Genomic DNA, 15,567 nt, shown 5'->3' on the forward strand with positions numbered 1-15,567 from the left:
TCTGTCATCACCATCTTTCTCTTCCTGCCCGTTTGGGGTTATTATAGCTTTGAGAGGAGATTCCTGGGATTGGCTCACGAGAAAAGACATAACTAAAATTTTATTTGTTAGAAGTTTCAGAGTCTCATTCAATCATCACAAATCAAGATTCTAACTATCTTATCTTGATTTTATGTACAAGGATTCTGATGTTTGGGGAGTTTTTTACTTGCCCATGGTCACAGAGTTGAAAAGGAGGATAACTGACTGGAAACTCAGAGGCACTTAAATGCAAAACTGTGGACACAACATTTCTCCTAGACTCACCACACATTGCTTGCTGTTGTGGAACCCTATGCCCTACCAAATGCTCCAAGTTGATCAAAGTGGCTGGGAATCATTTCACACAGCAAGTTAATTAATACCCACAGGGTGAGAAGCAAAGGGAGATTAATCACATATTTGAAAACAGAAAAACTCTTTTAGTCTTTGGCTACATACAAATTTGTGCTTTTGAAAGACAAGGAAGAATTGCTATTTGAATTTGAAAAATATGTGCATCTGTCATGATTTTAATATTCACAGTATAACCCAGTGACCTTTGATAAAGGAATGTTACCATTTAATTAAGAAAATCAAGGTCCTTGGCTTGTACTCTGAAAACTGACTTCATCACTCATTGCCTGATACCTAGAAGGTTGCTTAACTTTTTCATGTCTATTTCATCAACTCTAAAATAGGGATAATAACCATTTTATTCATGGTATGGTCATAAAAATTAAATGAGAATTGTTATAAAAATACTTATAAGAATTTCTTTTTTTAATTAAAAACATTTTTAAGGCCCTGTGATATTCAAAGTCATTCATAGTTGAGTTTCAGACATATGGAGGATTAATTTGTTATGGCTTCCACAACAAAATCCTGGAGACTAGAAACCAAACTAATTTTCCCCTCAGTTCTAGATGATTGAAGGTAAAGAAATTAGTGTTGGCAGTTTTGTTTTCTTGAGGTGGCTCTTCCCTTGTCTCCCTGTGTCACTCCATGATCTTCATTCTCTGCACTGAGCCATGTGCTAATCTCTTCTTATACAAGGAGCATTTGATTATGGCCCACTCTGTTGGTCTCTTTGAATTTGAATCAAATCAAAATCGAATTCAAAATTAAATTCAAAATCAAATCCCAATCTTGCCCCAGTGTCAGTTTTCTTCCAGCAAAGTCTCCAGGTTCCCTCCCATCCCTTAGCCTTCATCCTTGACACATTTTTTTTAAAAATTTAATTTTTTATTTAGACACAATGATTTACAAAGTTGTTTACATAGGGGATCAGGCATACATTTCTCATATGAGCATTATATGACTGAACCACTTATAAGAATTCTTATAAGTATCAAGCACATTGTAAGTATTTTTATAAGAATTCTTACACAGTACCAAATAAAAATTCTTATAAAGTACCAATCATATAGAAAGGTGGAAGGATCATTAGCTGTTATTGTATATATTATTACTGTGTTTATTGCTGTTGTCATTTTAACATTGTATTAACTGAAGGGTTTTGACCCATGAAATAACTTCAGACATTTATATAAAATTATTATCTTTTGGAGAAATAAAAGATTAAAAAACTTCTTTCTACTTTACCAGAATAAAGGGAAAGTCATTGATATCTATTCACAGAGAGATACATGTTCTTCAAGGAAAGAATAACTCTTGATCTGCAATGACCTAGATCAACTGAGGAATAAAAACTATTTTAGTTTTTAAAATATGAATCTTAGATGAAGGCGTGAGGAGGAAAGTATGACTGTCAGTTATCTGATTTAATGAAACCTTTTGTTGGGAACCAGAATCCAGAATGGTGGGGTCCAAATATGGAATGCTGTCCTGGAATGCCTACACTGTCACGGTCCTGTCTGCTTTATCTCTGTTTCCACTTCTGGAAGAATTTCCCCATAAGAAAGTCCTTTATATTTATGTTTATCCCAATAAACTAACATCTTCAGATATGTAATAGTCTAACCTAGATAGATAATGATTGTTAGGAGCTTGACCAAAGAATGTTGTTCTTTTCCTTTTAATGAGTATTGGTTCTAAGCAATAAATACTATTCATGGAGGACAGTAGGGGTTCTCAGTCCATGAAGCTGTTAGTCCCTTTATCCCAAGTTTTTTCTCTCTTATTTATGTCTCTTTACTTAATTCCTGAACATCCCTGCTTCACTCAGGACTGGTCCCCAGAAACCCATCCATTAGCACAATAAGAGTCTTTTATGCTATTATGAGAAAAGAAAAAATGTTCAAAATAAGACGAGACCGAGGAGGCAGCAAGCAGATTAGCAAAGAGCTCACTCAGCCTATCAATGTACTTCAAGAATAAAATGTATACCAAAAGGTATTGGCGAGCCCTTTATTTCTGCCAGGAGGAATCATTACACACCATGAATAGGTATCCATCCCCACTCTGTGGAAGTAATGATGTTGATGATGATGGTAGTGGTGATAATGATGACAGTTGGAGATAAGATTTAATACAACTGAACCAATCAATTTCCACATATTCTTTCTTTGGGGATCACATTTTGATGTTCTGGGGTTATTCACTGTCCTTGTACTCAGAAGTTGCTCAGTAGACACATGGGGCATATGATGGAACCTGGAGCTCCAAAATGCAACATATGTGCTCCAGTCTTTGAAATATCTCTTCAGCTCCATTCATTATATTCTTACAAGAAGATGAGCTAAGTCCTGTTATTGTTTTCATTTTAAAGATGAAGAAACTGAGCTGAGCAGAAGATAATATAATAGAACTAGTCATCGAACTAGTCAGGACAAATCTACATCTAACCATGTCTGGTTCTGATTCAAATTATTTCCAATGACTAATTTGTATCTGAAAAAAGCTAACTATAGAATTTTTTATTAGCTTAATATAAATCCTCAAGGTAATAAAATCACTGAGGTTAAGAAATATTTTTCTTTTTACTGAACCACAACAATTTGATATGGTGAACTACACTTTAAAAAGCAAATTCCTAGGGGGTATGTTGCCACCAGCAGGTCAATCTGTACCTGTGAGGCAAGTGCATCAGCAGCCTGATGGTGCCTTCAGACTTCCAGATACCCCAAAATTGCTGCTGTGCCCTTGGCCAGAACCCAAAAACTTGGGGCAAAGTTTACCAAGAAAATAAATGACCAGAAGTTAGGTATGTGGGATACACACTTACAAACCACTTCCGGCTCAGCTATATTATTGCAGGCATGGCCTTTCTGGTTTGTAATCGAACTGCTTAATGGCCATGATCCCAGAGACTCAGAAACAAATCTCAAAACCCAGAGGCTTTTGACAGAAATGCGTCCAGACCCCGCAGTAGGTTACTGTTGCCGGGCCACCCCAGGGGGGAAAGGGTGCTGTCTCTCCACCTGCTCCCCCTAGTGGAAGGTATTATATATCTTTCAGAAGCCATTGGACAGTCAGGTTTGGGCTCACAGTGACAAGACATGCGGAGCCTCACGGGATGGGGGTGGAGCCGGCCCTTTTCTCCCCGCCCTAATGAGACCCTGAGTCGCTGCCAACGAACAGCCTCTCTGGCTCCTGATCAAGCCGCTTACTGGCCATGATCCCAGAGACTCAGAAACAAATCTCAAAACCCAACGGCTTTTGGCAGAAATGTGTTTGGTGCCTGCAGTAGACTACTGGCACTGGGCCACCGCTGTAGGAATAGGTTTCGTGCCTGTTTCCCCTGGTGGCTCAGTGGCCGCTATCCTCCAGAGGCCACTGGACAGTCAGGTTTGGGCCTGCAGTGACGAGACACACGAGGCCTCATGGGATGGGGGTGGAGCCAGCCCTTTCCTCCCTGTCCCAGCGAGACGTTGAGTCGCTGCCCACGATTGGCCTCTCTGGCTCCTGATCAAGCTGCTTAACGGCCATGATCCCAGAGTCTCAGAAACAAATCTCGGAACCCAGTAGCTTTTGGCAGAAATGCGTCCAGACCCTGCAGTAGGTTACTGTCGCCGGGCCACCCCAAGGGGGAAAGGGTGCTGTCCCTCCACCTGCTCCCCCTAGGTGGCTCGGTGGCCACCATCTTCCAGAGGCCATTGGACAGTCAGGTTTGGGCCCTCAGTGACAAGACATATGGGGCCTCATGGGACATGGGTGGAGCCGGCCCTTTCCTCCCCTTCCCAACAAGATCCTGAGTCACCACCCACGAATGGCCTCTCTGGCTCCTGATAAAGCTGCTTAATGGCCATGATCCCAGAGACTCAGGAACAAATCTCAGAACCCAGCAGGTTTGGGCATAAATCCCTCCAGATTTAATTGTTAAAATTTTGGAATTTCAAAATCGCACGGCCACTACTGCAGCCACGCGATATCATATGGTATTCATAACCAGCAATAGAAAACAAATTGTCTACTGTTGCTTTTCAGCAGATCTGAGTGTTGGGGTAAAATTCCAAATAATAATGGTGGGTCTGGTGTCAAAATACTGAATGTAATCAAGTAGAGAAAGAGTAATGTGGAAATCATCTGCCCCTCAGGAAGGGGGAGGGTGTGAGATGGGGGTATACTGGGGTTTTTGGGGGTGGAGAATGGGCACTTGTGAAAGAACGGTTGTTTCATTGTATGACTGAGACTTAAACCCGAAAGTTTTGTAACTGCTCTCATGGTAATTCAATAAATAAAATTATAAAAATGAAAAAAAAATAAGGTGGAGTTCATGTCCAATTCAATCTGCTTAATCAGTGGCTGAATAAATAGCAGTACTCCTACATAAGAAAAAATAAATAAATAATAATAATAAATAAAGCAAATTCCTAAAGTTCTAGTTAGGCCAAATTCATTATTTAAATGACTCAAATTCATTATTGTTTACATTACATGCATAAGTCATAAAGGATAAACATTTGTTTCTAATTTTGAAATATTTTGTAAGATAAGTTAATGGGATTTTCAACCTAAGTGTAATTTTTCTTGGCTTATTTTTCAAAATCTTTCCTAAGATTTATTTGACCTTCAAATTCAATCTTGTTACAGAAAAATTAATTTAAATCAAATAATGTCTATAATTTCAGCAAGTTGGTGTGTGTGTGTGTGTGTGTGCATGTGCACACATTCTACTCAGTGCTTCTCTATACTGCAGATAATTTTTTAAAAATGATTATATATCACTTTCTAGGATATTGTGGAGGTCTCTAAGATGTGCCTGGAAATTCTGACCAATAGTCCATAACAGGAACAACTTGTTCCTTCCCTAGGCCCAGATGTCTAAGACTAAATGGAAAAAATAGCTTACCAGATAGACTGAAACATGCACAAGGAAATATAGTACTATCATCGATATAATAGTTACCATTTTCTGAATTCCTAGAACAATGTAAAAAAAATGTACAGACATTATCTCATTTCATATTCACCATCACTTGAAATCAATTACCATGAGCTCTATATTATGGATGAAAAAGTTTAGACTAAAAACACTTATGATATTCCTATATGGAATGCTTAACAAAGCTGAAATTTAGGTTCCCTTGATTATCATCCCCTTCCTGCTCCTCCGATGATCTAGTAAAATTTGGAATACAATAATTTTGTCCCTCATTTCTTTGACTCTACTCCTATTCTGCATTCCATGGTCTGTACAAGTGTGGTGGAGTGTCTGTTTCCTCAGTAATAGATACAGACATGTGTATGATACTGAGGTTCCCAAACTTATTTGACAGACTCCCTCTTTTCAGAACAGTGTGGAAATCTGCCTTTGGCAAACAAACAGAACTTGACTCCCAAATGCACCAGCCACCCCTCTGCTGGATCCTTGGGTGAGGAGTAGTTTACCTCACCCTGGGAAAACACTGTTTTAAAGAAATATTTTTAAGATGGGAAGAGGGAGGGCAAATAGAGAAAGGGGGGGCAAAGATACAACCTCCCATTTATAAATTAAGTAATTACTTGGAATGTGATATAAAACACAATGACTAAAGCTAATACTGCTGCATGATACATAAGAAAATAAGTTAATCTTGAGTTCTCATCAGAAAGAGAGACTGTTTATATATATTTTTTCTTTTCTCTTTTTTGTATCTGTAGGAGATAATGTATGTTAACTAAACCTATAATGTAGGTTTACGCAATATATGTAAATCAAATATTTTTTGTTTGTTTTTTGCTTGGGGGGCATACTCAGCCATGCTCAGGGGTTACTCCTGGCTCTGCACCCAGAAATTCATCCTGGCAGGGATCAGGGGACCATATGATATGCCAGGGCTGGAAATTGAGTTGGCCGTGTGCAAGGCAAGCACCTTACCCATTGTAGTCTCTCCAGGTTCAAACAATGTGTTTCTGACCCCTGTAAATCAAATCTTCACACTTTATACCTTAAAGTTATGCAGTGATATATGTCAATTATTTCTCAATCCAACTGAATAAGAAGAAACAATTTTAGAAATTTTCTTAAAATAATTCTTCTTAGGGGGTGGAGAGAAAATTCAAAGGATTACAGAACAAACTTTGCAGGAGGCCTCGGTTTGTCCCAGGGCGCCACATGGTCTGTAGAGCACCACCAGGAGCAACTCTGACGTGTGACAGAAGTAGTCCCTGAGTACTAGTGGATATGAGCCAAAACAAAACAAGGTGCACACGCGCACACACATACACACACACACGCACGCACACATGCAAACACATATACACAATCATAGCTGTCATACTTAGTTCAGAGAAAAAGAAAAACTAAACATTAATACTTATCTAAACAAATTAGCTAAAAACTTGTCTAGACTTCTTCAGACTGTAAAAAAAATCATTGAAATAAGTCACCTAATCTCCAAATGTTTCTCTCTCTTTTCACTTTGAATGGTAAAAAACAGCATATAAAATCCCCTTTAAATCTAGATTTGATAAATTTAGACACAATTTTTAACACTGAAAAAGATATTTTAGCTTGATGACATTTATCACCTTTGAAAATATTTTCAGCTACACCTTCTCAGAGAAGAAAACAGCAACACACACACACACACACACACACACACAGATTAAGTAAAAGGTAGAACATACATGGATCCAGCCCAGAGTGAGGAGATCATGTTGATCCTGGACATTAAATAATTCTTCTACATTCTCCATGTCACAGTAATCTGGTCCTGCAGACTGCTTTGGCACGATTACGTGGGTGATAGTAAGTTCATTATGTGTCTGAAAAAGAAGTAGCAAAAAAAGAAGCATGTGAAATAAAAAAGAAAACAAAACCAGAAGTACAGAAATAAAATATTTACTGCAGACGCAGGAAGTGGCCATCTCTTGTTTATTTTCCTTCTACCCCCATCGCAGTTCAAAACAAAACTCCAAATGTGAAAATATATTATATGCCAAAACTTTGAGAGTAGTTGTTTGGAACTTGAAATCCATGTATACACTTGAAATATACTTGTGTATGTTTGTGTGTGTGTGTATATATATATATATATATATATATATATGTATGACTCCAGGCTGGTTTATGCATTTATTTATAAGAGAAGAAACTAGGTAGGTAAGTAATTATGAGGTGTTACTGAAGACACTCTTAAGGTTTGTGAGGTTGACAATGCTTTTCTTTTTAGTTTTGTTTTTCAGCTCCATTGGTGGTGCTTTGGGCTACTCCTGGCTCACTTATTCCCAGCTCAAGGCTCTGGGGTCCTCTCCTGGCAATGTTTAGGGAACCATGCATTGCTAGGGATAGAAACTAGAGCTCTGACATGAAAAACGTGTCTAGCCCTTTGAATCATCTCCCTGACCCAAAGTTGACAATTTTGTCTTTATTTTATTAATTATATTTTGTTTCATTTCAAGTGACTTTCTGTCAGTACTGAGGAACGCCCTAGGATTTTTCATAATTTAGGGACTATTTGGGATTTATAATTAGCTAAAGAGACAAGGGGACTATTTGGGATTTATAATTAGCTAAAGAGACAAAAAAATTAATCGTATCTCCATGGCAGAAGATAAGCACTGGAAGTAAAATTGCTGAGAAGTGGTGGCTGGATTCTCAGAAAAGTAAAGTTTGTTCTGTGAATAGCCTCCCAACCCTCCATCATCTCTCTAATAGGGACTTTCTTGTAAACTGGATGCTTTTTTATACCTTGATTACAACTCTCTTCCACCATATCTTCTTTCTTGGCTAACTTTATATATATTTTCCAGATGAGAATAAGTACCTATTAGGGAAATAGATTCCATACCCTCCCAGATGAGGTTAGTTTCCCATTACACATTTTCATGGTGCCTTATTTCTCTACTGAGAACACCTGGTCCCATTTACAATGAATCATCTATTTGGTTCTTCATAAGCATCATTGTAAGGGTTATGTGACAAGGGACAGTGGCTATTGTAGGCAACTGAATGTCAACACGTAGCACAGTGCCTGGTGTGAGTACATGTTTATCTGATGAAGGAAGGAAGAAAAAAAATCAGTTGACCGGCCTGAAGTGATAGCATAGCTGGTTGGGTGTTTGCCTTGCATTGTTCGGTTCCCAGCATCCCATAAGGTCCCCCCCCCCAAGCACCGCCAGGGTAACTCCTGAGAGCATGAGCCAGTAGTAACCCCTGAGCATCGCTGGGTGTGACCCAGAAGGTAGAAAAAAATATCAATTGACCAATCAATTAAGGTACAACATAGGTCTTAGAGAAAAGCATTCATAGCATTCTGCCCCATGAATGGCAGGCTGCTAAGATGGTCATAGGGAGAAGATGCCGTTCATTCTCCTGTGTTTGTCTACTGGAGAAAAAAGTGAAGCTATAATCCTAGAAATATACATTTGGGATTTACATACAATTAAAGAGACAAGGAAAAGAAATGTTACCTTTATGGAGATACCATAGCAGGAAAATGTGTATGATAAAACATGCTATTCAACTAATCACTGACCACGCTAGACCATTTGGACTGAAAAATGTACCTCTACTGGATCTATAGCACAGCAGTAGGGCATTTCTCAGAGAACCTGTCAAACTACCAAGAGTATCTCGCCCTCACGGCAAAGCCTGGCAAGCTACCCATAACATATTTGATATGCCAAACACAGTAACAACAAGTCTCACGATGGAGACGTTACTGGGCCCGCTCGAGCAAATGGATGAAAAATGGGAAGACAGTGCTACAGTGCTACTATAAAAAATAAAATGATATCCAATAGTACTTTCAAAGAAACATTATTCATTTTTGTTATAAGAAGAAAATAAACATTATTTCTCTTTGTCTCCTATTTTGACATCATCTTTTATCACATAGTTCTGATAAAAAAATGTTTGGCATTGAAATATGAACCTCGGCTATAAGATTTTTCTTTGTTGAAACTATTCCCTTAAATTAAAGAAATCAACAAAATCCTGTTTTTATTCTATATGTATCTAGAAAAAAAAATGACACCTGCCACAGGGAAATGCATATTTAATCAGCTGAATGCATGTGAAATTAACAATTGTCATGGAACATTGATTTTAAAAACAAGATTTTTTAAACTGAGGTCCTGTAGTTCACCATGTTTCTAAACAAATATTTAATAGTTACAAGATTTTACAGTATCCCTGAAATTTTATTATCTACTTTCAAAAGAATAATGTTATTAATAATAATAGCTCTATGAAATTAACCATGTAAAATTATTTTAATAATATTTATAACTATTAGGATGCTTATTTTTTTGCTCTGATATCACAAGAAAGTCATTCCTACTGATAGTACTCAGTACAAAAGATACATGAAACAAAATCCATACCAGTTTTCCACAAAGTATTCCACAGGTTTCTATTCCTCTCACTGTATTAGATTCTGCCAGCAGCAGAAATCTGTGGCAAAGATCTCTTGATAAAACTACACATCGCAGTCCTTCAACTACTAAATCTAAAAGACAGAAAAAGGAGAAAAAGCAAAAAGAAAATCTTACATTCCATTTTTCAATATATTTGTATGGTAAACAAATTCAGATTAATATAAATATCAAAAATGAAAGTATTGGAGGTTCCATTACCCATATTTTAACTTAAAACAAAATTAAACATTGCTTAGAAGGAAAGGAAAATTATTCTTTTCATGTAGATTATTTTCATATGCAAGAACTTTTACATGTTCGGCCCCGGATCAACTGTGTGTGTGTGTGTGTGTGTGTGTGTGTGTGTGCACGCGCGCGTGCTCTGACACAAAGCAAATGTATTTTTAAGTGCATAGATTATATCAAATTCATCTCAGATCCTAGAAGATATAAGACAAATATTCTATTAATGACTTGTATTTTGGTTCTGGGGTCATACTTGATAGTATTCAGGGGCTTAATCCCTGTTTAGAAATTGCTCCCAGTAGCATAAGGGGATCATGCAGGAATTGAACCCGGACCTGCTACTCACAGAACATGTGTTTCAGCCTGATGATTTTCTCCCTGGCCCCAAGGTGAAGATTTTTTAGGAAGTTAATGATCATTAAATGAAAGCACCATGTTTTCAGAGTTAATTAGCAGCAGGGTAATTTCTAAAATGGTTCCTATCATAACCCTTAAATGACTGAGACCACAGATTTCTATCTGAAAGTGTCTGCTTTGTAAAAGTTCCCCATTTGATTTTGGAAATCACTGATCTAGTGGTGCCAAGTAGCATAATTACTGGCCCAAACACATAATCCATTTAGAAGTCAACTACCTGTGTGACTAAGATTTCTCAGGTCTAGAGCAATTTAAACATCCAAGCGTAAATTGTTGAACAAAGTTCTGGACAAACAAATTTCTCATCATCTTCCTTCTTCTCCAGTATGTGTTTACCTTTAAAACTTTATGTTTCTTGTTTAAAATAAATGAAAAGAAAAAAAAGTTCTTCTTCTTGATACCACAACAAAATAGAGTCCCTGTGTTTATATATCATCTCTGTTCTGTTAGGGGCTAAATCATATTTCCTGAATTTCAAGGTTACAGATAGAAAAGAGCAGCTGACAGTAAAAGACTAGTTGTGTTGCTCTTACCCCACCATGTCAGGATAAGATATCCATGTCAGGGGTGCTACCAAAATTGATAAGGAATGGAACCCTTCCAGGTGCTATAGAAATATGATTTATTAAAAGACTATCAGAGCCTTGCAGGCCTGCATTCCATCACTTACTCTGAACAGCACTTAGAGTTGCAGCTGGCTTTAAGGCCCTGTTTACTGGAGGAGAGTTGCTGGCGAAATTGGTTGCATCACTTTTATTGGGCTGATCTGCAAGGACATTCAGCAAGGTGTTGTTCTGGCGTGCAGAAAAGCAGGACAAAGCACTCCCGTCAACCGGCTCCGACAAGGCAGAGGTTTCCTGATTCTGACCTCGAGCTAACTCTTGCTTCTTGAGTTGATCTTCAAAAAACAGAAACTGTTCTGATTCCAACTGCTGTTGGCGCATTTGTGCAATTCTCTTCCTTTCCGCCTCTATCAACTGCTGATGTTCCAGCTTCTTGAGAATTTCAGCTTTGTATTTGTTCTAAAAAATATATGTGTGGTTGCCAGAAGCAATGGTTAATTTCTAAGGCCCAAAAGAGCAAACGGGAATAAATGATTTTGGTCTTCTATGGGATAAAGATATCTGGATGCTGCAACAGGCCCCACAGTCCAGGGCAAAAGGGCCTAATTGGATGAAAGCAGCAGTTCTAAATCATTCACATTTAACCAGAAACAGGTCACTCAAAACAAGTTCTCTCCAAGATACTGCACCTTCAAATATTAGAAAATCTAGGTCATAGGTGTCTGTTCAGTCTGACCACCCAAGTGGCCATACAGAGAAATGTTTCCTTACACTGCTCAGCAGTCACTAGCCGCAGGTGGCTATTTAGTCAAATTTGAATGAAATAACATTAGAAAGTCAATTGATCAGTCAATGCTACAATTTAACTCATGTGTCTAATGGTACGTGCCAACTTAGTACCTGCCAACTAGAATATCTTTGTCATCACACAAAATTATACTGGACAGGGCCAGAGTGATAGTACAGCGGTTGAGCATTTGCCTTGCACGTGGCTGAACCTGGTTCAATTCCTGGCATCCTATATGGTCCCCCAAGCACTGCCAGAAGAAATTCCTGAGCACAGATCCAGGAGTAACCCCTGAGCATTGCTGGGTGTGACCCCAAAAGAAAAAAAATTCTATTGGACAATGTTGCGTGGAACCTTTTTGCATTTGTCTCCAGAACTCATACTACTTGGACTTTAGAAGGTGGAAGAGGGCATCCCTAAGAAATGAGTCTCAACACGGGGTCCTATACTTCTATCAGAGGGGAACATGGTGGTTGTTATAAATAAAGATTCCCAAGCCTAACAGTCTTACAAAACATATGTAGGTATCTGCATAGAAATTTTTAGTAAGCTCTCTAAATGATTTCTAATAAAAACTAGACTTTCTAAGTAACTATAAAATAGGGGTAAGAAAGGGCGGGAGCCTGCAGGTGGGGCTAGAGAGACATTTCTTAGAAGCTACCACAGGAAGTCAGCACTGCCTGACCTGAGGATTGACCTTGTGTCTGTCTGTGCATCTCCTCTAAACATCACTAGTGACTGTTCCTGTGTGATCCCCTACCCCAAGCCAGAGCTACCAACATGACAAACACTTGGGCTCTTACTGTAGATTTTTAAGTAATTGGTGCTGTTAAAGACAGAAGGTACAACAGTTGCTGAGGTGGCCCTGAGGGAAACACTGCATGGAAAGGAAAATTGACTGGGCTTTCTGTTGCTTTTTCTGAACCACCAAGATTATTTAGCTTGCTTCTTTGTTTGTGCCTCCCAAGTAGTACTCAGAGGGTCCAGCGGCAATTTTAGGCAACACTTGGCCAACTGTGCTGGGAGTTCAATGCTAAGGCTCAAGGATGCCACGCTGCTTAGGCCTTAAAGTGCCAGGGACAACATGGGTAGTACTTGAGGGATCTCCAGGCCACACTGGTCAATGCTCAGGAGGCCACATGTTACCAGAAACAGAACCCTAACTCCTGTACTATCTTCCCAGCATAATTCAATCATTCTCTACACTTAAGGAAAATTCCAGACTTCAACATTCCCTCTGCCATTTAAGCACCTCAAGCATGACTTCCTGTTTTGTCCACAGACATTAGTAAATTTTCTAACCTGTACAGAATAACTGAGGTTGAACTATAGAGTTAAGTTAGTAAAGATAACAACTTCTAAGGCACATAAGCACACAGACTAAAAAGCAAAATGACCATTATAATAATGCCACAAATATTAAGAAACTCAATTTTTGAACCTGAGTATGATAGACAATATTTTATCTCTTACACGTCGTTATATAACATTTTCACTCTTTAGTTACTAATAATACAGAAACCACCACCCTTGCTGACAGTTATATTTTACTTGATATAGTAATTTGAAAATATAATTCACATTTCCATGGATTACATAAATATGTACATTTAAGATCATAAACTGTTTTACCACCTACTGTCCTATTGCCTCTTCATTGGCAAAAAAAAACCCAGCCATTTGTTTCAAGGTTATATAGGCGAGAGTTGGTTAAAAAGCCCTATTAAATCACAGTAGGAAATCTACTTCCTAATGCATCACTTTATTAGATGTCACAGGGAAATAAAAATACCCACATCTTTGGTACAAGTGCTCAACCTAGACATCAACATGAATTTTTTATTTGTTCTACACAACTACATCTTTAATTTTTAATTTAAATGCATATGACATTTGAAAGGCTCATCATATGAAAATGAAATTCAAAAAATATTTGCACAGACAACAGTTAGAAAATAAATGTAATGATAGGACTTACTTTGCTTTGCAAATATTCTTGGTATTCTATGTTATATTTCTTTAAAAGGTCCTTTTTCAATTCATCTGTCCTTGGGAATGCAATCTCCTTGAGTTTCTTTTAAAAATATATATACATATTGATTAGTGGTGGGGGTTTCAGAATAGTCTTTCAGATCATCAACTGAGAAAGAAATACAGCTGATATATAATGTGTGTATATATATATACACACACACATATATATATATTAGAAACCAAGATACAAGTAACCAAAGATGATGGGGAAAAACAAACAAACAAACAAACAAACACTGTCCTCCCATTGTTCATTGATTTACTTGACCGGGCCCAGTAAAGTCTCCATTGGAGACTTTCTTGTTACTGTGTTTGGCATATCGAATACATCACGGGTGGCTTGCCAGGCTCTGCCGTGTGGGCGAGATACTCTCGGTAGCTTGCCGGGCTCTCCGAGAGGGGCGGAGGAATCGAACTCGGGTCGGCCATGTTGGCTGTGTGCAAGGCAAATGCCCTACCCGCTCTGCTATCGCTCTGGGAAAAATAAATCTCACTTTTCTAGGACTCCAAAATGTAACTTTCATTAGGGAAGAAGAAAAATAAATCTCTATTGTATGGTGATTATCTCCACTAGTTCACTAAGCATTTTGTTTAGGTTAGTCCTCAGGACATTGGAAGTTGTAGCAGGGGGGAATTCCTGAGACCATAATGGGCAACTGAAGCATTTTTATAAAAACACAGATTCCCAGGTCTAATCTGCACCAAGTCAACATGTCGAGTGAAGTGATTAAAGAGTTTAGATCTCAAAAGACTTTCAAAGTTATCTCAATGGCTAGAAAACTTAGTGCAATCCAAGTACTGCCCCTCCTTTTAGAGATGTGCAAAGAAAGAGATTAGTTGGTACTAAGAACTAGGATCCAAGTCTCCTTACTTTAGTCAGACTCTTTCACTAGTATTTTTGTTCTCTTTATCTTTTCTCTTCATGCATGTATGCATGCATTCATGCATCCACCTACCAATCCACTTGTCCAATAAGTGTAAGTACTGTAGCACTGTCCTCCCGTTGTTCATTGATTTGCTCGAGCAGGCCCAGTAACGTCTCCTTTGTGAGACTTGTTGTTACTGTGTTTGGCATATTGAACACGTCATGGATAGCTTGCCAGGCTTTGCCGTGTGGGCGAGATACTCTTGGTAGCTTACTGGGCTCTCCAAGAGGGATGGAGGAATCAAACCCGGCTCGGCCAGGCCATCTGTGCGCAAGGCAAACGTCCTACCGCTGTGCTATCGCTCCAGCCCAAAGAATATATATATGCTTTTAGAGAATATTTCTCTTAATAAAAAAGATAACCCTGAATTAGAGTACAATAGTCAACCTCACAACCTAGGATGTTTGGGATCCATACAGAATTCTCTTAGGATGAATAAATAAGAGAATTGAAGTGACATGATGCACATAGGCATAATACATAGGATATAGGAAAAAAAGGTAAATGATTACTTGACAAAATCCAATTTGCTCAAAAGTGGTCCTAGTCTGACATAAATGGTAGAAGAAGTGCTATTTCCATTACACAGTAAAATAACTTTGAGGTGTTTTTTAAATTTTTATGCCATTATTGACTTTGTATATATTATTTTATCATCTTTTATGTAAAATCAACCCAAATTATTTAAGAAAAATAAGTGATAAATTCTTTTAAATGTAATTTAAAAAATTATATTCTCAGTGATAGGTACTCAAACTATAAGGGTAGCAAATAGTATTAACAAAAACTCTTTAATCACTTTCCTTTTTCTTAGGACTATTTCAAGTCA

General features: G+C 38.1%; 1 protein-coding gene across 2 annotated transcripts in view; it reads right to left on the reverse strand.

Moving 5' to 3' along the window:
- Window positions 1–15,567, reverse strand: part of STAMBPL1 (STAM binding protein like 1) — a 57,414-nt gene that overhangs the window by 2,603 nt on the left and 39,244 nt on the right. Inside the window, exons 5-8 of one of the 2 annotated variants that reach the window (XM_056120625.1) lie at window positions 13,757–13,852; window positions 11,099–11,450; window positions 9,733–9,857; window positions 7,033–7,170 (exon numbers count right to left, since the gene is read on the reverse strand). In XM_056120625.1, coding sequence (XP_055976600.1) covers window positions 7,033–7,170; window positions 9,733–9,857; window positions 11,099–11,450; window positions 13,757–13,852 — 711 coding nt within the window. The remainder of the gene's footprint in view (window positions 1–7,032; window positions 7,171–9,732; window positions 9,858–11,098; window positions 11,451–13,756; window positions 13,853–15,567) is intronic. The other variant, XM_056120626.1, reaches the window with a different exon arrangement.

The sequence above is a fragment of the Sorex fumeus genome, unplaced genomic scaffold, assembly GCF_029834395.1.
Source record: "Sorex fumeus unplaced genomic scaffold, SorFum_2.1 ptg000043l, whole genome shotgun sequence".
Taxonomy (NCBI): Eukaryota; Metazoa; Chordata; class Mammalia; order Eulipotyphla; family Soricidae; genus Sorex; species Sorex fumeus.